Here is a 20,937-nt window from a genome sequence, read left to right as displayed (position 1 = left end):
TGTGTACTAGCAATACCCTCATTTTGTATCTCAGAGATTTGCTGTGGCTCAAATTATTTCTGTGATGAAACAAAAGTCTTTGCAAAACATTTTTATACAGCCTCACAAAGAACAACGGGTTTAAATGAGCCTGTCCCTCTGATCCTCCCCACATCTTGCGCAACGACCTTGCGTTTTCCACCAGGGCTAATGAAGGCCTTGCATAAGGACGACACATAAAAGGGAAACTTGTTTCTTTTATCAGCTGGGAGCCAGAATGGCCAAATGCTACAGGAATGTGTGTGGATTCTGTGGAAGCATTTACTCAGACTGTCTGGAAAAATGGGTGGGGCTAAATGTTTTTGTGTTTTTGTCTAGTTTTTGGGGTATTTTCATTTTCACTTTTATTTTGCCTTGTACATTAACCTTTGACATTGTTCATTTTTCTGCCGTTCAATTTATTGTTTCCATGTCATTTCTGTTCAATCAAATTGAATTACTTGGTTTTACAATTAAGTTATAAACTTATAAGCATCTGTTACTTTCTTTTCATTTGTCATCTCTCTCTCTCTCTCTCTCTCTTTCTCTCCCTCTCTCCTATTCTTCTCTGTAGGAGATCCAGAGCCTGCTGACCAACTGGAAGGGCCCTGATCTGATCGGCTACGGAGAGCTGGTTCTGGAGGGGACGTTCCGGCTGCAGAGGGCCAAGAATGAGAGGAGCCTGTTCCTGTTCGACAAGCTGCTGCTCATCACCAAGAAGCGCGAGGAGTCCTACACATACAAGGCTCACATCCTGGTCAGTTCACTGGACAACATTACGCACCATGAGCACTTTATACACCGTTGATGTCCAGCAGGAACCTAGAGAGATCTCCAAGATCAAAACATCATGCAGTTTTTGAGTGGTGCAACCACTCCAAGGAACAGCAATGTCTGTGTTAAGTGTTAACCTATGTGTGTGGCTACGAGTACCAGTAGGGACAAAAGTGGCGCTGTTGTGCCAGAAACAGAGAGAGAGAGATAGTGTTGCACTGTTGCCTAGTGCTAATTACAGAGAGAGAGAAAGAGAGAGAGAGAGAGAGAGAGAGAGAGAGAGAGAGAGGCAGGCAGGCAGGGGGAGAGGGGAGTGTGATTTCTTCTTCTTTTCTCGAAATTTGAAAGTGTGTATATGGGATTCATAAATATTTCACCAATGCAAAGTATTAACAAGAGCTTGTGTTGCGAGTAAATAATAATTACATTGGAGCATTTCTTGAAAAGTAGCGTTTTTGGACATTTCCGCACGATAGCGAAAATATGCTCTTATTTACTTGTTTTTCTCACCCTGTCCTCTCTGTTTTTGCAGTGTTGTAACCTGATGCTGGTGGAGGTCATCCCTAAAGAGCCACTGAGTTTTAGCGTGTTCCATTACAAAAACCCCAAACTACAGCACACAGTACAGGTACAGTAAACGCATATTTAAATATACAGTGTGCATAATAAATTTACAAAGCAAGCGCACAGCATAACGAAAGTCAGTCAACTTACTGTCATTCCCTGTACAGTAGTCTACTGCAAGGGCTCACAAACCTGATGTCTCCATGGGAACCAAACTATAGTGAAAATTGCTGATTGGCTTGTAAATCACCTATTTTCACTACTTAAGTTTTATTTTATTTTATTAATGGCATTTCTTTGACTATTTTTTTGAATTCATGAAATTGTCTTGACAAAAGTTTTGAAATGTCTTTTTAATTATTATTATTATTATTTTTGAAAATATATAATATATATTTTTATAATGCCGTGACCCATACAAATGGGTCAAACATGCCAGCCCTCTGTTTGGGAAACAGTGGTCTAGTGTGTAGATGGATAGCTGCAAAGCCGAGTGAACAAGAGTTCACAGGTGTGTCTTTGTTGAGTAGACCGGCCAAGTGCTCAGACACGTCGACGTGTTTAGGGTCTAATGTCAGCCCTTGTCTCGTAACCACAGGGTTCTGCAGAAGCGCCCGGAGAAGTAATCTGTGTTACATAAGGAAGCCTTGGCCCTTAGAAGAGCAGAGCACAAGAAGGGCATGTTCCAAATGTTTCTCAGGCTAATCTCCTCATGATCGTTCTCAACGTCTTATCGTCCTCTCATCTGTGTTGTGTCGTGGTGGTCTCTTTTCTTTTCTCCGCTCCCCCAGGCCAAATCACAGCAGGATAAGCGCATGTGGATCTTACACCTGAAGAGGCTGATACTTGAAAACCATCCGGCCAAAATCCCAGCCAAGGTCAGCGGTGCTTTCCATCTCTGATGATGTGAACAGTTACATAGTGGGAAGTGCTGTAGCCTAGGTTTTCTCAGACGGTATGCCATAATTATTCCCTGCGCACGTTTAGGCTATGCGCTCGCACGTGGTCAATCTATGAAATGATTAGCAGACAGGATATGCCTTTTTTCCGAAACCTCGGCATGGTATACTACGTATATAGGGTATAACGGTAGACTACACCACTGATAGTGGGATATTTTGGAACTATCGTAGAATGTTGCCCGCTGTTTTGTTTCCTCTCTGCTACTGTTTTTCTGTCCTTTTTTCCTTCCTTTTTTCCACTCTCCATTACAAACATACATTATTAGTAGTATAATGTTTGCGCAGCTGTTGTCTTTGTTTTTTGGAAAGGTGGAAATATGATCACTTTTGCCCAAAGCAAGTTGTTAAGGCGGCTCATTGTACAGCGCATTAAAGGCTTTATAGTGTCAAAACATGAACACAGATGCATGAAAACTAATTCATCATTATTTGGCTGACTGAAGACTGTACTCTGGTGCCCTCTAGTGTTGAAGTGCAGAGGCATTCCGCATGTTCACCACTTCTGTCTTATGCCCTCTTCTGTTATCTTAAACCCAATAGGCCAAACGAGCCATTCTGGAGATGGATGCCATGCCAGGTTTTCAATACAGCCCTGATGGTGACAAAAAGGGCTCCCTTCAAACAAAAGAGGGCCCTACTCCGCGTAGGACCCGCAGGAAAGGTGAGACGCCGGCTTTCATTCCAACAGAAGAACAGAACACTTTTTGTCCATTGATCAATTATCACTCATTACATTTCTCAACTCCTTCCTCCAGAACCTCTGTCCAAATTACTGAAGGGTCCAAAACAAAGCGGTGCCAACGCAGACGGTCAAAAGGTGAGTTGTGAGTTAGAGTCTGCTACATTTGCACTCATGCACGCAAACACACATGTACCACACACACATGTACAGCACACACACACACACACACACACACACACACACACACACACACACACACACACACACACACACTCATATTATATCATTTCAATATAGGCATTTAGCAGACAGCATGTAATATATATTGTGTATACAGTATCATATAATAACTCTCAAAATGCTGTAAACTCATTCCTCTACAGCGGACGAGTCTTGGTGCCACCCTGCTGTCTCCGGTGTCCCAGCTGGCTCTGGGCACTATTGGCCGTAGTCGCAGCCTTATCAACCAATCACAGGAGTCCCTGGACCCTGGTGACCACTATGACCACAGTGACAGAGAAGGGGAGGAGCCACATCAGCAGGACGCTGACGATGAAGACGACAGTGGCCTGGTGAGTGAAGCCTGTGTCCACAATGATTGTGACTCAATTAGACTGACCAAGTCCAGTTATACTAAGGGAAAGCCCCACCCCCACAACATCCAAGGGTCAATTAAAACAATGGTTAAAAAAGTAACCAGACCACTTATAACATTTTATAGAGTAGTTATACTCTAGTTAAGCTTTGTAAGTCTGTCTGTTTTAATGTTTTGGAGAGGTCCTACGGATGGAAATGAGCTTACGCTAAATCCGGTATATTTACACTTAATCATGTGTACTGTATATGTCCTACATAAATAAACTTGAATGTGCATTGTCCTGACCAAATTAACATTAATAAAGTAAAGTCTCTTAAATTGAGTGCTTCTGTTAAGAATGTAAGTCTGTTTTTCAGGGAGGAGGGAAGAGGCTGCGAGTCCCTGGTAAGGGCAGCAGGAAGAGACTGAATCCTCAGGCATCTGTCGATAGCATAGACCAATGGAAGACCTTCAATATGAGTACCTCAGACCTACAGGTAGCTATATTGGTATACTGTATGCCTGATCATTACTAGGCAAAATATACTACCTTTTAGAATTCATTCTGATGCTCTTCACTCTTCCTTTCAGAGAGCGAGAGAGACTCTAGTGAACCACCCGCCACTCATCAGGACTCCTCACGTGATGGAGGACGTTCCCGAGTCCCCACGTACCCCGCTAATGGTCCCAGGAGGCGAGCAGTCGGTCAGGAACATCTGGGCTGACCACAGCGCACGCAGGGCCATGTTCCCCACGCGCCAGCGCACCATGCAACCCGACGACGAGGAAGAGGATATCTACCAGATGTTCGTGCCCACCGAGCACAGTGTGATGATGGAGCCGGAGACGCCCCCGGCGCCATCGGAGGCCACCTCCTCGCCGGCCAGGTCGGCCAGGCCCTGCAGCTGGCACGTGGAGCAAGTGCCCACCGTGCAGGTAGACCCACCGCCCAGCGGGGGCAGAGTTCTGCGGAGGGCGAGCAGCGCGGGGGAGAAGGCCACCGAGGGCCGACAGAGCCCTGACGATGGCCAGCCCCATCTCGCCGACCTTGAAGTGATCCACACTGAATCATCCAGCAATGAAATCTCTGGGTCGTCCTCTGCAGAACAGCTCACGATGGATGACATTGAGAACGTTTACGACAACATCAGCTATGAGGACCTAAAGAGCATGGGGCTCATCAGGAGGGACCATGAGGCCTCTAAAGACACACAGGGTGCCAAGGTCAAGACAGGAGGGGTACATGATGTTCCAGGGGTCCAGGCGGCAGAATCTAGGATAGAACCGGACACTTCCTCAGAGAGCAACCGGTCCTCCACACAGGAGACAGAACCGTTTGGGACATGTGAGCTCAAGATAGTGGAGGAGGAAAACATCTACGACACCATATGTTTCAGGGAACCACCACCAAAAGATCTGAAGGGAATTAGTGACGGGAACAAACAGGAACAACAGAGGGACAGTCTGCTGGCTTCTGAGCCAGACCTGACTGAAAGCCTCGGAGGGTTCGTGTCTGAGGAGAGCCTCCATTTCGGGGACTTCGAAGAAACGGACCCCTCTCATCCTGTCACGTGTTCGTCAGAACCAGACTATTCCTCCTCGTCTGCTTCAGAGACATTTTCTCAGCGCTCACACGCCGGCGACAAGATGTCGGAGCAGGTCGATGAGATCTGGAACGACCTGGAAAACTACATCAAGGTCAACGAGAAGAAAGCAGACCGGCTGCCTGCTGCCTTCCCCGTCAGCAGTCGGGAGTCGCCGAAGAAGGCACCTGCAGCCAAGAGCAGCCCTAAAAAGAAACCTTCTGAAGTTTTCCCCCAGGCGCGTTCGTCGCCTACCAAGAGTCTTCCGTCACATCAACCTGCTCCCCCGCCCATCTCTACAATGCCCACTTTCAACATCCCAGTCATCAATTTCCCTGAGCCCCTAAAAGGCACTGTAGAAGGAGAGGACAGCTGTCTCCCTGCCCCTCCGCTGCCCGTCACACCTGGTACTGTGAAGAGCATGCGCACCAGACTGGCCCGTCTGAGCAGCGGCAGTTTCCGCCTGGAAGACGAAGATCTGGTAGAGCTTCCCCAGAGTTCCCCGGTCGCCCCACAGAACGAGAACTCCCTCAGGGACTTCCATAGCCTGTTTCCTGGGGAACTGGCGGGCCTGCACTCACCCCTGGCTTCCTCCTCTCTCCTCCTGGGTGACTCCGTGGAGCAGGAGCTCATGGATAAATCCAAAAACCGCGTGTTCAACATGGCGCGGCAGTACAGCCAGAAGATCAAAAAAGCCAACCACCTGCTGCGCATGAAGAGTATGGAGCCAACCAACCAGCTGCTGCGCATGAGGAGTATGGACCCAGGTGACCCTTGCAGTCGGTCCAGGGCTGAGAAGAAGCAGAAAGACTTGGCAGACATTTTAGAAGAGAAGAAGCAGGGAGGCGCAGCCATAGGTAGATTTAAAAAGTTTTATGGTTTCTCACAATAATGTACACATTTTAACTTCTTATTAAGACGTGTGTTTGGTTCTCCAAATTAAATGATCAGTGTTATGTTTGAGGGATTAAGACATAAGGCTTAACTAAATTGTTTGAGAATAAAATGTATTTTAATATTTAAGAATTAAAGTGATTCTTGCTTCTCCAGGTGCCAGGATAGCAGAGTATTCCCAGCTCTATGACCAGGTGGGCTTCCAGACCTCCTCAGCTCTACAGGACAGCCACTCAGGCCTGCCCTCCTCTACCTCCATGCCAGAGTCTTTCCTGGAGGACGACTGGCTCCATTCCACCTACAGCAACGGAGAGCTTGCCAGCTTCATGTCGTTGACCAGTGAGGCTGGGGAAGCCTGTGCCTCTTCCACCCCACAGCGCAAACTCACACCCTCCTCTTCCGACCCTGCCTTCAAGACCCTCCCTCCCCCTCCCACCACGCCACCGACCCAGAGGTGGAGCGCCTGCGTGCCGACGCCCAGCGACAAAGAGGATCACGTGTACAGTTCCATAAAAAGACATCCGACCTTTAATGCCCCCTCCTCCTCCAACTCAAAGACTTCCCCCAGTCGTTGTAAGTCAGTCAATGCTCTGGGCGACCGGCAGCAGGACATGGACAACAGCGGCTTGTTTGTCTCGCTCACCACTGCAACTGCTCCCGCACTGTCCCGCGAGAGACTCCAAACCCCCAGTCTGGGCCGGGCCGGGCGGCAGAGCAGCCTCCCGGAGCGGTCCAGCCACGGGCAGCCTGAGCTCACCTTGCAGGACAGTCGGCAGGTGGTGGTGTTGAACAGGGCCTCTGCTGTGCTGACGGCCACAAACAATTACTTGGCCAACTTCAGGGACAACGATGACGACGATGACTACGTGGAGATCCGCTCCGAGGACGAGAGGGAGCCGAGCGGGCTGGCCACGTTGGATCAGAGCCGGGGGCTCGTTCTGCAGTCCCAGAGTCTGCCGTGCACGCCAGCGCACTCCTGTCACCCGCTGAGCTCTCTGGAGCGGAAACAACTGGAGAAATACTTATGGAGCGAGCCCCAGCAGAGCCAGCCCAACATCGTCCAATCACTGAGGGACAAGTTCCATTGTCTGAGCTCCAGCAGCTTCGCCTGACCAAGTGAAAGCCAAACCTGTATCAGCTTAAGCAATAATACAATAAATTACAAAAAAAGGGACTCTGCAGCTCTGCCTGGATGCCTGTGCCATTACTAACACAGCAGAATACAAAAGATTTACTAATTACTGATACTGCACAAATGTGATGCTTCCCCTCAGAGCAATTCCTTTGAGTGCTGCCAGATTATATGTAGAACCTGCATTGTTACATATCCTTGCTGTTACATGGCTTCTGTAAAACATGCAATACAGTTACTGCCTGACCTTCACACGGTCAGAGTAGCACATGCCAAATCCTGCATGTGAGCTGCCTTAGCACTTCCAACATCAACTATCTTCTGTGTGATTTACCGTAAGGGTTAAATAACAGGTGGAAAAGGTTTATGCAGTCCTCTTCAACTGATGTTGGATCATGTTGTCTCCTTTACGAAGTTTGACCCCAGTGAACCTCGATTTTGAAACAAACCCTTTAATTACCATTGAGATTATTTTAAGCATTTTTACGCTGCTAGTTAATCTTAACCTGTATAAGAGAGATGCTCCTTGTGTCTAATTTTCAGTGGTAGCTAGCATTTTAAATGTTATAACACTGTCAAACTATTCAAACAGGCAGCTTGAGAAATCTGCAGTTTGCTACTCAGGATAGAAATGTAGCAAAAATCTATTTTACAGCTCAGCAATAATGGTAAAACAACCAATGCAACTTAAAAAAACCAACAACATTTAGGTTATTATGAGATCCTCTCGATTGAATATAACTAATAATGAGCATGTACATGTACAAAGTTGTGCTATTTGTTGTCAATGGTATTGCGCTCCAACACCTCCACCATCCATAGGGTGTCATGCTTTAAAATGGATACAAGATGTTGATATTTCAGATCTGGTAAGCGAGGTAGGACTTCATATTTATTTTGAATCGAGTAACTCGTTTTTGTTTTAAGATAAATCGGTCCCGGGCTTCCGTCAAAAAAATGAAATGTGTATCTCAACATGAGAATGTTTCTTTTTTACTTTGTTGGTCAAGTGTGATTTCACCTATTCTTGTTTAACCTGTCTATTGTGAGGAGGACATTTGTCATAAAAGCATTCAATGTGTTTTGTGTCTTGAGAGTCTCTACGCTGGTAAAATGCCACCAACAGTGTATGTAAAATGACACATTTTATTTAACATTGTGACATTGTCTGCAAAGTTGACCTTCAACAGGGACCACAGAGGAGCACATTAAGGAGTATAAGTTAAACCACAGTACTGTATTTAGTGTACTTTTGTTTTTGTTTAGTTTTTTCCAAACTCAAACAAATAGACTTTATGCTTTATTTACTTTTGTTTACTTAATGGGACACTCCCTACTGTCACACTACTGATACTGCATGCACACTATCCCTGATTGACCGAATTATGTTCGAATTCTGAACAAAGTCACAGTTGGTTCTCAATTAAATTAAATTAAATGGTGTTCACATAAACACGTTAGTTGTTTCATTTTTCCCCTTGAAGTAAACCCAGTATTTACAACCAACACTAGTTCATGTTGAACAAGTCACTTAAAACATCTTATTTATTTGAAAGAACGGATCCCAGCCCCATTTCACTGTTAGCACAAGTCACAGACAGTTTGTAAATGAAAGTAAAATCTATTTATTTAAAAAAGGCTGTTTTTATTTGGATGCCGGGGCACTTGCCAAATTTAATTAAAATACTGTGAATATTATCAAAAATGTTTTATATCACACACTGCAAAGTTGGAAATGCACAATTCACCGTCTAATGTTCAGTTCAAGAAATATGCATCAAAGACAATTTAAGAATATGAAGTATGTTTCTTTTTATATTTTCATTGTACATGTTGGTCCTCTGTTTCACTGGTGGGGATTGTCGGTCTTCATTGACTCTTTTTTTTGCACTTTTCTTTCTTTTTTTTATTTACATTTTACCTGTAAACACTTTGTAAAGATGTACATTTTAGGAAAGTTATTCTTGTATGCCATAGGTATGCTTTATAATGCTTTAAATTTAAGTTAAGTGTACTGTATTTTTTTAACTGCCTAGTTGTCATTGCTCAAGTACACAATGTATTGGAGGTAATAAATAAATTCAAGTTTAAAATCATTGTCAGATTATGTTGCCATTGATTATGAAAGTTCTTGTAAATATTGCATCTGATGGAGCATCCAACTGCCACCATTTATATTTTTTTCTTCTAGAAGGTAACACAGGTTACACATTGCCAGAGCCCCAAAAGTGAGCCATGATTTTCAAATGAGAGGGCAAAGACATATATTATTTCGTTTATAGGGTCAATATAAGTAAATTAATGTATGATAACCCTTCCACAGGAATAGCTTTTTCATATTTAACTTCACCTATATACATTATAGGTGAATAGGATGAAAGAATTTAAGAAATAGTTATGAAAAGTCTGCAGTTGATTACTTAACTTGAAGACAATGATTTATTGTATTACAAGTTTTCTGAAATTGTACATTTAAATATGCAAATTAGGCATTATATAAGGAAAGTATCAAAGTGTGCCTGAATTTGCATAACTTTCTAGAATCTAAATCAGAAAATTGGATAAAGTGTCAATGCGTCAATAAGCGTCAATGGATAAGTCAACCAGTCCATCTTATTTCATATTGATTACATGTTGGAGTCAAAAGGTTTCATACGAGGGAATATTAAATATGTATCACTCCATAAATAAGAAAATACTGTGAGCAGGCATAAAGGAAAAACGTTTTGGTAGCCAAAGTAGTTCATCTTTTGTTTAACTTGTACCTTTTATACACCTCAAGTGAAAATTAACATGAGTTAATTCTTAACATGAGTTTGTTTCATCAAGTAAGATGAGTTAGTTATGTGGAAATGTATATGGAAAGGGCAACCTTCATGTAAGTAATGCGAAAGTCTCATGGTGATAACTATTGCTTAATATTTTTTCATTCTATTCACCTATGTACATTGTACACAATGTACAGTATATGTGAAAATAAAATGTGTGATAACAAAATATGAAAAAGCTACTCCTGTGGAAGTGTTATATTAATTTACTTATATTGACCCAATGACCCCTCAGGCTATAAACAATTTAATATAGGTATGGTTTTGCTGAAATCTTGTCTGACTCAGGGACTGTTGAAAACTATATTCTTGTGGCATCCTATGAGCATTCAAAGGCGGCAGTGTCACGGCTGTAGGGACTGTAATGGAGCAGTCCAGGTATAGATACTAGGTAGGGATTGATTGATTGATTGATTGAAGTATTTATTAACAGTTTTCAGAATTACAGTACATTTCAAGCACAACTCAATACAAAAACTGTTAACTGTGGACGACACCATAAAGCATTACACTTGTTTACAATAGGGTCCACCATTTTCAATGCATCAGAACATTTAGAGACGTACAAATATACACTTCTATATAGCCAAAAACATACATACATATATACATACCGGTATCTACATAGAAGTTGAAGCAGTTTTTAAGGACCCACTTTTAGGCCAGTGCAACCGAGCATGCTTTTGCACACAACACACAACACACACACACACACACACACACACACACACACACACACACACACACACACACACACACACACACTTAATAATGTGTCTACTCTGTAGGCTATGTTTGTATGCATGTATGTATGTGCTGTTTTAATTTATTTATTTGTATAATTAGTTTGTTCTTCTTTTTTAACATAAAACCATGACTCATTATCGAATGTGCAAGATCAACAGCAGAGGGCGTCCTTGACACAGTAAATAGAAGAGAGCTGCTGGGTGATGCTGGTACCTATTCTTTTTTACAGTCTATGGCTGGGACATGTAGTTTTATAAGAAGTCACTTCTATGATGACAAAACGTGAATTTCGAGTTATATAGCCTACCTGGATTGTTTACTACTCGCACATAAAGAATGATACAAAAACGATATAATGTACAAATTTTACTCATTTTAACTTCTGGTTGACAGATTTTCTCGAACATTCTTGTTCACACTGGATGCTTGGCGACCATGGCGACGCGGCCCCAGAATCCTCCGCGCATGTGCTATAGACACCGGTTTACCCACAGTGCATTTCACCACCACTGTCTTTCTTCTAGCTCGTGCGGTGGTCCAAATAAATCCAAATATGTCGATGTTAGAAGGTCCGTTAAATGTACTCGGCCAGAGAACAACTGGCGAGTCTGTTCGCACTCAAAATGGTGAGTTAATAAAATAACTTCCTTTATGTTTCGGTTAGAGTTGAGTTGACGTTCTCTCCGACGAAAAGGAACACTTTGATAGAAGCCGTAGCGATGTAGCCACTGCATGCTGCACGTGTGGATTATGCTGCTAGCTAATGCTCGCATCTCTTCTGTAATTGTCTACACGTAGCGGCTTAAATCGGTTATTCGTTTCTTAAACTGGAATAATAAGTCTTTGTCCAAATGTACATTTTGGACATTCCATCATGCAAACCTTCCCCTTTTCAGTGCCGCTCATTCAGCCCTCCCTGACTGAACCGCTATGCTAACGAGATAGAATTAACACAGTCATGATCTGAAGGTGTGGCTATGATGCTATTAGCTCTGGTCCAGAGCTATGATGCTATCTGGAGGCTGCAGCTAAGTTGCAATAATAAACCCTTGGCGACAGCCCATTTAAACAAATGTAATATCTGATAGTGTTAAACGACGATAAACTCACTAATATTTCTGCGGTATGATCCTTTCAGCTGTAGCCTAAAGATTTGTCAGAATCGAGAAATACATCTACGAGTCTACATCGTAGGTTACTTTCAGCTGTATTATCCTCTTTGTCTCCGTCATGTTTTACTTAAAGGACAACTTTAGTTTTTTTCAACCAAGGTTCATGTTTTAGGTTATTAGAGAAAGTAAAAGATGAGAGTTAATTTGTTTTCATGTGCTGCTTTCTTTCGTTTTAGGGATTTTAGCTGTTTTCTTTATAGGGGGTCGGTAGCCCAAACATCGTAGACGTAGAGGTTTCTAAATGTTTGGGCTAGGGGGGCGGGGGCATTCGAGCATGGGGCTAAATATGTTTCTTTACAAAATGTTATAGCGATTACTTTTTATTATTATTTACTATAGTCCCCAATAAATTACATCTGGCCACAAAAGATCACAGGAGCTATACTGAATGTGAAGGTAGCCTACTGGGGGAAGCACTGTGTGTGTATAGGCTCAATATGTCAGTTTGACACATTAAAAACGAAGAAAGAAACTGTCATTGAGAATTTATTTTATTCACAGAACGTAGCTCAAGTTTATTTATTTTTTCAAACGGACTTGATTCAAAGAGGTGCAATATTGGATTGTTTATGGTCGTTTAATACAATCAGATGTGACTTCACTTTTCTGTTTCATGAATGGTTTGTCAATGGGGAGGGTATTGAAACTTGGATGCACATAGCAAGTAAGTTGCTTGCGGCTACTTAAATGTATCCCACTCCATGATATAATTGATATTATATTATATATGTATGTTATTGTAAAAAAAACACTCCAGAACAGAGATGGACAACTTACTGCTGCATCAAGTAATTTATTAGCATGGGAATGAATCGAGCTAGAATGAACCTAGCGTTGCAATACCCTCCACTGACTCCCCATCCATCCAATCCATCCAATGTGCATTCAACAAGCGCTTCCAAACCCCAACACTTGCAGTTTGAGTTTTTATTTAATCTGTCCCTACAGCTGCAATGTTGGTGAGTTTAACATCGTTTAATGCAAGCAGATCACAGATGCAAATTGGATGAATGGGGAGTTGCAAATTGCGGCTACGTTTCGCCATGAGCTTCAGCACCTGTCGAAGCTCACCGCGAAACGGATACCATCTGGCTTGCAAGTAGTAAGTCGTTCTGTGACTGTCGACTTCTGTAATTTGGACAAGAACCCAATTAATTTGGGAAATTGTCGTGTTAAAGTGTTTTTCAGACTTCCTGTACTTGGACTGCCCATCTGCCTCCCCTTCAGATGGGTGGCTATGCGAACAGGATAGAGAAAATGTCCTTCATGATCTGAGGAGGTTGAGTGGCCTTAATTCCACCACCTCCATATGAAATGATGGCACAATCTTTTTTGTGTATGTATATTATGATTTGCAATTGCTGTGATAACATGGTAGTAACAGTCTCCACTCTTGCTTTTGTAGTAATGGCCGCATCATCCATCGCCAACATTGTCAAGAGCTCCCTTGGACCTGTTGGCCTTGACAAGATGTTGGTGGACGACATTGGGGTTAGTGTCACATTTGAATGCTCTTCAATATGATAACATCGTCCCTACGTCATCAATCAATGGTTAGAATTGTTGCAAATTATGAAAACTGGAGTGTTTATCATGTGTATATCTCATGGGCTGTGTTGGCAGGATGTCACCATCACAAATGATGGAGCGACCATCCTGAAGCTGCTGGAAGTGGAGCACCCAGCAGCCAAGGTCCTGTGTGAACTGGCTGAGCTGCAGGACAAGGAGGTCGGGGATGGGACCACCTCAGTGGTGAGTAGTGCTCACCATTATGACATTTTACATGACAAATTCATTGTCACACAAATAAATGTGATTTTATAGTACGTGAATAGTTGTGAATTATAGTTTTTCTCGTTGAATGCTGGAACATATTAACAAAAATTTAATTTCTATTTGGCTTTGTAAACAAAAGGTGCATATGGCAATTTAATAGCTTGAGCTTGCTTCAGAGCGGCTGTGGCTCAGGAGGTAGAGCAGGTCGTCCAATGATCCCTGGGTTGGCGGTTCGAATCCCGGCTCCTCCTGTCCACATGTCAAAGTGTCCTTGGGCAAGACACTGAATCCCACATTGGCTCATATGAGTCAGTCTGTGTGTGCTTGCCACCATTGGTGTGGGAAGTGAGGACGCTGGTGTCGACTGTTCACCGCTTCACCTCCCAATGTATGAATGAACCATTGCACTTGGAAAAGCGCTATAAAAATGCAATTAATTTGTAGATCGGCTATTTCCACAATTTTGATATATGAAAATGTTTCAACATGGAAGTATTATGGCAATTATGCAAAAAATAATTTATCTTTAATAATTGTGATTATGAAATGACTGACAGGCCTAGGACTATTGTCAACAACTGCAATGATGATGAAATCATGATAAAGTATAGTAAAATCAGGGTGCTGTTATGAATATCAATATCAGGACAAGGACAACAAACTCGGCACTACCTTGACATTTTTTTTCAATATTTTTTTTTATATCCGATCTATTTTCTGCACTGCATAATACTGCCTTGTTTGGGATAAGTGTACTTCCTGTTTTTTCAGTACTGCACATCTGCCTCTATAGATGTTTAGCTATGCAAACGGGATAGAGGAAAATGTCCTTCATTATCTGATGAGGTTGGTGGCCTTATTTCCACCATTTCCTTTTGAAATGACGGCACAATCTCAAATCCATAAGCATCATTGATCTTATGGTTTGGTATAACAACATTTTAGCCATTGCGAAGGTGCTAAATGGAAAATGTCTCCTTCCTTACTACTTTTTTTCCCCGCCCAGATGAGCAATGATTACTCTTGTGGTGCTGGTGTTACGGTGGTAATTAGCCCATAAGCCTTCACTAAATCCCACCCCAAAAAGCCATTGTCCAATGCCAATCCAAATAGTTTAGCAACCTCTGTAATTTCCTCGTATTTCTAGTTTATTTAAATATCAAAGTCGTACGATTTACCGCAGTGAAATTTGTTCTCCGCATATACAGTGTAGAAAGGAGGGACACCGCACACCGCCACTTGCTAGGTTCAGAGCATTTATTTAACCCATTTTTACCTGAGATCAGATTTTTTTAAAATGACAGTTTTCTGAAAAAGCTATGTTTCTATGTGTCGTTCTTCGATCTTTCAAAAATAGCAGACCTACAAGCTCGTAGCGCGGCACTTGGCGCGCTATGAGCTTGTAGATCTGCTATTTTTCAATAGCTAAAGCATAACATAAAGGGGTTCCCGCCCACGTTTCGGTCTTGCGACCTTCCTCAGGCTCTTGCTACTGAAATGATGGATTGATTATATGGAAAAATCCTGTCATTTAACATGCATCTCTATGGGGGAGAAGAGGGCGGCTTGGGGAGGGACTTGGCGAAGGGCTAATTGATTAACTCTTGTGGTGGTGGTGGGAGAATCTTTTCTGGTGATCATTGATACATTATTGTGGTGTTGGGGTTTTGTTCAGGTGATCATTGATACATTATTGTGGTGTTGTGGTTTTGTTCAGGTGATCATTGATACATTATTGTGGTGTTGGGGTTTTGTTCAGGTGATCATTGATACATTATTGTGGTGTTGTGGTTTTTTGTTCAGGTGATCATTGCTGCAGAGTTGCTTAAGAATGCCGATGAACTGGTGAAGCAGAGGATTCACCCAACATCAGTCATCAGTGGATACCGTCTGGCTTGCAAGTACGTTTGCATCTCTTTGCTCTGACCTTCATGTCTAACTTCAGCCTTCTGTAATTTGGCCACAAAGTCAATTAAATTGCAGTTTGAAAGAGGATAATATATTCAAGCTTTCCCTACAGCTGCAAATTGGATGAATGGGGAGTCAATGGAGGGTATTGCAACTCTAGATTCACCCCATTTAAAAGAATCTAGAGTTGCAAATTGCGGCTACGTTTCGCCATGAGCTTCTGCACCTGTCGAAGCTCACCGCGAAACGGATACCATCTGGCTTGCTAGTAGTAAGTCGTTCTTCTGTGACTGTAGACTTCTGTAATTTGGACAAGAACCCAATTAATTTGGGTGATTGTCATGTTAAAGTGCTTTTCAGACTTCCTGTACTTGGACTGCCCATCTGCCTCCCCTTCAAATGGGTGGCTATGCGAACAGGATAGAGAAAATGTCCTTCATGATCTGAGGAGGTTGAGTGGTCGTAATTCCACCACCTCCATATGAAATGATGGCACAATCTCATCTCAATTGCGTAAATTCTAAAATGCTTGTATTTTTTTTATCCTCCAGGGAGGCTGTGCGCTACATTAATGAGAATCTCACCATTGCAACAGATGACCTCGGCAGGGATTGCCTGATCAATGCAGCCAAGACGTCCATGTCTTCTAAAATTATTGGCGTGTATCCTTCCTGTTCTTTGCCTACATGGGTAAGCTTTACTTTGGTAATAAACATGGGAAGTATTTGGCCTGAGTCCAATTTTCTGTGACATCACCACATGGAACTGGAAATATGTTGGAAACTCTGTTACTCTAAATTCCTTGAAATTCCTATCCCTACTAGACATTGCATGTTGGGCTAAGTGTACATGCTCGATTTCTAGGGTGAAGTTTGACTTCCTGTTTTTTCAGTACTTCCATCTGCCTCCACTTCAGATGTGTAGCTATGCTAACAGGATATAAATAGAAAATGATATGAGGAGGTTGAGCACCTTTTCCACCACCTCCATATTAAATGACGGCACAGTCCCATACCCCTTGAGCTCACCTGCATGCTTTGATTAAGGGTTGAATGTGCAGTCGTACACAAATGGAACATAGTTGTCTCCCTTAACCTGTGATGCTTCAGTGATGCAGACTTCTTTGCCAACATGGTGGTAGATGCTGCCTTGGCTGTGAAATTTGTTGACGGCAGGGGCGTGGCTAAGTATCCGATCAACTCTGTCAATGTGCTTAAAGCCCACGGTCGCAGCCAGAAAGAAAGCTTCCTGGTAAACGGTTACGCAATAAACTGCACAGTTGGCTCGCAAGGTACGTACACAATCAGACCGAACAATTGACGCACTTGTGCGCCATTAGGTTAATCGATCTACTCCCATTTAAATGTACTGCTATGTCCCACTCCCTTCCGATGCTGTATGTGTGGGAGTGGGTACTTTGAAAGTGATGGATGCAGTTGTAGTGCTTCCTCTATAAAGTATAGCACTGGCACAGACCAAATAATATTTACCTAATAAAGTGATATTTGTTTGGACATGTTGATTGTTAATTTTCGTATGGTAACACATTCCTGTTAATGTTTGCTTGCTGTCAAAGGAATGATAAAACGTATTGTCGGCGCCAAGATAGCATGCCTTGACTTCAGCCTGCAGAAGACCAAGATGAAGATGGGTGTCCAAGTCGTCATCAATGATCCTGAGAAGCTTGACCTGATCAGACAGAGGTGACCATTGGATTGCAATTCTCTTGTATGCACACATTTAAATCTGCTGTGACGATAACAGTGATGCTCGTGGGAGAAACCAGCCTTATGACAAGGGAGCAGTTTCTTTCTCCGCTGGACAACTTTGAAACATCATTGGGCAATCCTTGTATAGTGTACAGTATATGCTGTGCGTGGTTGTGTATAGTCTATACTGGCCTTCTGTATTATTCACAGATGCAAAGATATTGAATATATCTAGCAATAGAATGAATAAATACTACTTGTCATTTGGTAAACTAATGCATTTGAATCTGCCATTCCAGGGAATCGGACATCACCAAGGAGAGAATCCAGAAGATCCTGGCATCGGGCGCCAACGTCATCCTGACCACAGGCGGCATTGACGACATGTGTCTGAAGTACTTTGTGGATGTGGGTGCCATGGCTGTCAGGAGGGTCATCAAGAGGGACCTCAAACGCATCGCCAAAGCCACCGGAGGTAACGTGATACCATTGCGTTGTCTAATTTCTATTGAAATAACATCCGTTTGTGACACTCTTGAAGCCCAGTTTCCCATACTTGTAAAGTATCCATATATCTGTATCAGTGTATCGTTTATTTAGTTACTGTATGTTTGTCTGTCCCCAGCCACCATGTGTCCTTCACTGACCAACTTGGAGGGAGAAGAGACCTTTGAGGCCACCATGCTAGGTCAGGCTGAGGAGGTGGTGCAGGAGAAGATCTGTGATGACGAACTCATTCTTATTAAGAAGTAAGACCTGAAAACAGAATAAATAACATACTTGTATCATTTCTCATGGGTCGTACTGTCTTAGGAAATTAGATAAAAACTGAGTGGGATAATGGTGGTGACAGGGAAAACATAGTGTTCCACACGCATATTGCACAGTTAATCTGCTGGTTTCGGTGCATGACATCCATGCGCTAACGTCCTCTCCCATCTTCTTTCTCCCTCAGCACCAAAGCGCGCACATCAGCCTCCATCATCCTGCGCGGGGCCAATGACTTCATGTGTGACGAGATGGAGAGATCAATTCACGATGCACTGTGCGTTGTGAAGAGGGTCCTGGAGTCCAAGTCTGTTGTGCCAGGAGGTGGTGCTGTGGAGGCAGCTCTGTCCATTTACCTGGAGAACTATGCCACCAGTATGGTAAGGCTCTTGGAAGAATTCCATGGCAGAAAGCATGCATACAGAAACCTAATCTAAAACTGCTTTGCCAGTTCGGTGGCCAATTTAGCTCTTGAGAATTCAAATATGAACAGTACACCATGTATTGACTCCACACGGTGTGGTTGCCACATTCGACATGCAAGTCGTTCCTGTCTTTTACTGAATGGCTGCACTTGAAGGTGATGTGAATAGCTAAGCTGTCCATCATAGAGGATTGTAAACGACAATGTGGTATTACATGTTTTCAGTGAAAAGTTTGACTTCCTGTACTTGGACTGCCCATCTGCCTCCCCTTCAGATGGGTGGCTATGCGAACAGGATACAGAAAATGTCCTTCATGATCTGAGGAGGTTGAGTGGCCTTAATTCCACCACCTCCATATGAATTGATGGCACAATTTTAAATTGATAATGTGACTTTGATAAGTTTAGTAAGTATTAGTATTGTATTAAACACCATTTGCATTCTGTTTGCGTCACGAGAGGTCTTGTTTTGTGGCAGTCATGTAATGGGTTGTTCTTCTCAGGGTTCCCGGGAGCAGTTGGCCATCGCAGAGTTTGCTCGCTCCCTCCTCATCATCCCCAAGACGCTGGCTGTGAATGCAGCACAGGACTCCACTGACCTGGTGGCTAAGCTCCGTGCCTTCCACAACGAGGCCCAGGTTAACCCTGAACGCAAGCACCTCAAATGGTGTGTTGTCTTTACATACACTGTCTTTTACCTGTTTACAATGTGCAGATCAGATGTCGCTAACTAGCTCTCAATAATGTGAATATGGTGCTTTGTCTCAAATGCAGTTAAATGCTTACCCAAATGGACGAGCAGGTCTGTTTGGGTACTTTCGTCCTATATTCACTGAACCGTTTGACTTCCTGTTCTTGGACTGCCCAGCTGCCTCTACTTCAGATGTGTGGCTATGCTAGCAGGATACAGAAACTGGCCTTCATGATCTGAGGAGGTTGAGTGGCCTTAATTCCACCACCTCCATATGAAATGATGGCACAATCTGAAATCAATGACTAATTTCATGAACTAATATTTATGTCACCATGGGAGGCTCCACTAATTAACACCCTGAGGATGAACTTCTCCTTTTCATTTAGTAACACCCAGTGCTCAAGACAGAGTGATCAAAAAGTCGGAGATTATTGATATCAAAACCGATCGCATCGCTCCACAGCCTGGGAGCGTCTTTTGCGCAACACTGTTATTTTCCGTCATCGAAAATGTTCCCCCCATTTTAGCCGACGAGATGGAAAATCTTAAAACGTGAATAACTATCTAAATCATTCCATCCAATTCTAAGAGAACACGGGTTAGACGGCCCTCCCGTTGTCGATCGCTTCAAGAGTGTTTTGGCTACATCTAGCTACTTCATCCACATCTGGGATAGCATCCAGTCCATCGCCAAATGTGCTCCGCTGCTATAAACCGGGAAAGCATCTGTCATTAGATTTTAGAGGTGGCTATTCAAAAACAGCAGATGTACAAGGTCACAGCGTATTATTTCGTGCTGCGAGCTTGTACGTCTGCTAGTGTTGAACTTTTTTTTAAATCTTGAAAGTGAGAAATACTGATTACTGATACTACTGGCTTTTGTAGAATCAACCTCAGGTTTCAAGGTTAAAACGGCACACGGACATGCATAGTGCTACCATTGATACAGCCGAGATTGCTAGCTCCTAATGTGGATATGGTGCTTTGTCTGAAATGAAGCTCAAGTAAAGCTTACTGGGCAGGAAATTCAGTGTGCCTGCATTACTGTGATGTTTTTTCACATGGCTTGACCGTTCTACTGAGCACTTCTGTAAGTGCGTAATTACCTATGCTCTATGTACTTTTGTATTTAATAAATATTGGCCACCGCTGTCTCTTTCAGGATTGGTTTGGACCTGGTGAACGGCAAACCAAGGGACAACAAAGCGGCAGGCGTGTACGAGCCCACCATGGTCAAGACCAAAAGCCTCAAGTTCGCCACCGAAGCCGCCATCACCATCCTCCGTATTGATGACCTCATCAAGCTGTTCCCCGACCAGAAAGAGGGAGGGCCCTCATACCAGGATGCTGTGAATTCAGGATCCCTGGAAATTTGAAGACCATGACTGGTCCCGATATCTCTCTTGCTCTCTTAAGTCAGCAGCAGTGTCTTGGTCTGCTAGGCTTAAATGTCTGTATTTATACATAGAGCTCTTCATGGCTGTTGTCTCTAGTGTAGGCCGTGCGTGCACTTTGCCTGTTTACTGTTCTCTCCATTCCCACGGGGCAGCCCATTGCTATGGGAAATATAACTGATACTGTCTATTGTTTTTTGGACACTTGCAAATAAACCTTCAATGGTTTTAAACTCAATTTGAATTATTGTTAATTCATTTTCTCGTTGGGGTAATTCTTTATTGATATAGTAACCATTACATATTTGTAACAAGTCGATATTGGTAAACA

At 43.1% G+C, this 20,937-nt stretch overlaps 2 protein-coding genes across 3 annotated transcripts in view; both read left to right on the top strand.

Annotated features, from left to right (window-relative positions):
* The window catches only part of LOC308334349 (pleckstrin homology domain-containing family G member 1), a 49,294-nt gene extending 40,010 nt beyond the window's left edge, over positions 1-9,284 (top strand). For both annotated transcript variants that reach the window (XM_080791071.1, XM_080791070.1), the window contains exons 8-16: positions 593-775; positions 1,325-1,420; positions 2,148-2,234; positions 2,859-2,979; positions 3,074-3,135; positions 3,384-3,572; positions 3,955-4,074; positions 4,169-6,017; positions 6,211-9,284. In XM_080791071.1, the coding sequence (XP_080647197.1) occupies positions 593-775; positions 1,325-1,420; positions 2,148-2,234; positions 2,859-2,979; positions 3,074-3,135; positions 3,384-3,572; positions 3,955-4,074; positions 4,169-6,017; positions 6,211-7,166 (3,663 nt within the window). In that variant the 3' untranslated portion in view covers positions 7,167-9,284. The remainder of the gene's footprint in view (positions 1-592; positions 776-1,324; positions 1,421-2,147; positions 2,235-2,858; positions 2,980-3,073; positions 3,136-3,383; positions 3,573-3,954; positions 4,075-4,168; positions 6,018-6,210) is intronic.
* Positions 9,285-11,254: 1,970 nt separating this feature from the next.
* Positions 11,255-20,844, top strand: LOC308334248 (T-complex protein 1 subunit alpha). Its single transcript, XM_080790888.1, has 12 exons — positions 11,255-11,387; positions 13,339-13,424; positions 13,557-13,685; positions 15,513-15,610; positions 16,169-16,279; positions 16,727-16,908; positions 17,194-17,320; positions 17,626-17,801; positions 17,952-18,075; positions 18,282-18,474; positions 19,022-19,185; positions 20,375-20,844. Exons 1-12 carry the CDS (start codon positions 11,315-11,317, stop codon positions 20,586-20,588), a joined length of 1,677 nt encoding a protein of 558 aa, XP_080647014.1. The 5' UTR covers positions 11,255-11,314; the 3' UTR covers positions 20,589-20,844.
* Positions 20,845-20,937: the final 93 nt, after the last annotated feature.

The sequence above is a fragment of the Protomyctophum bolini genome (genome assembly GCF_963924005.1).
Source record: "Protomyctophum bolini genome assembly, chromosome: 19".
Taxonomy (NCBI): Eukaryota; Metazoa; Chordata; class Actinopteri; order Myctophiformes; family Myctophidae; genus Protomyctophum; species Protomyctophum bolini.
This window is presented reverse-complemented; position numbering and strand designations above follow the sequence as displayed.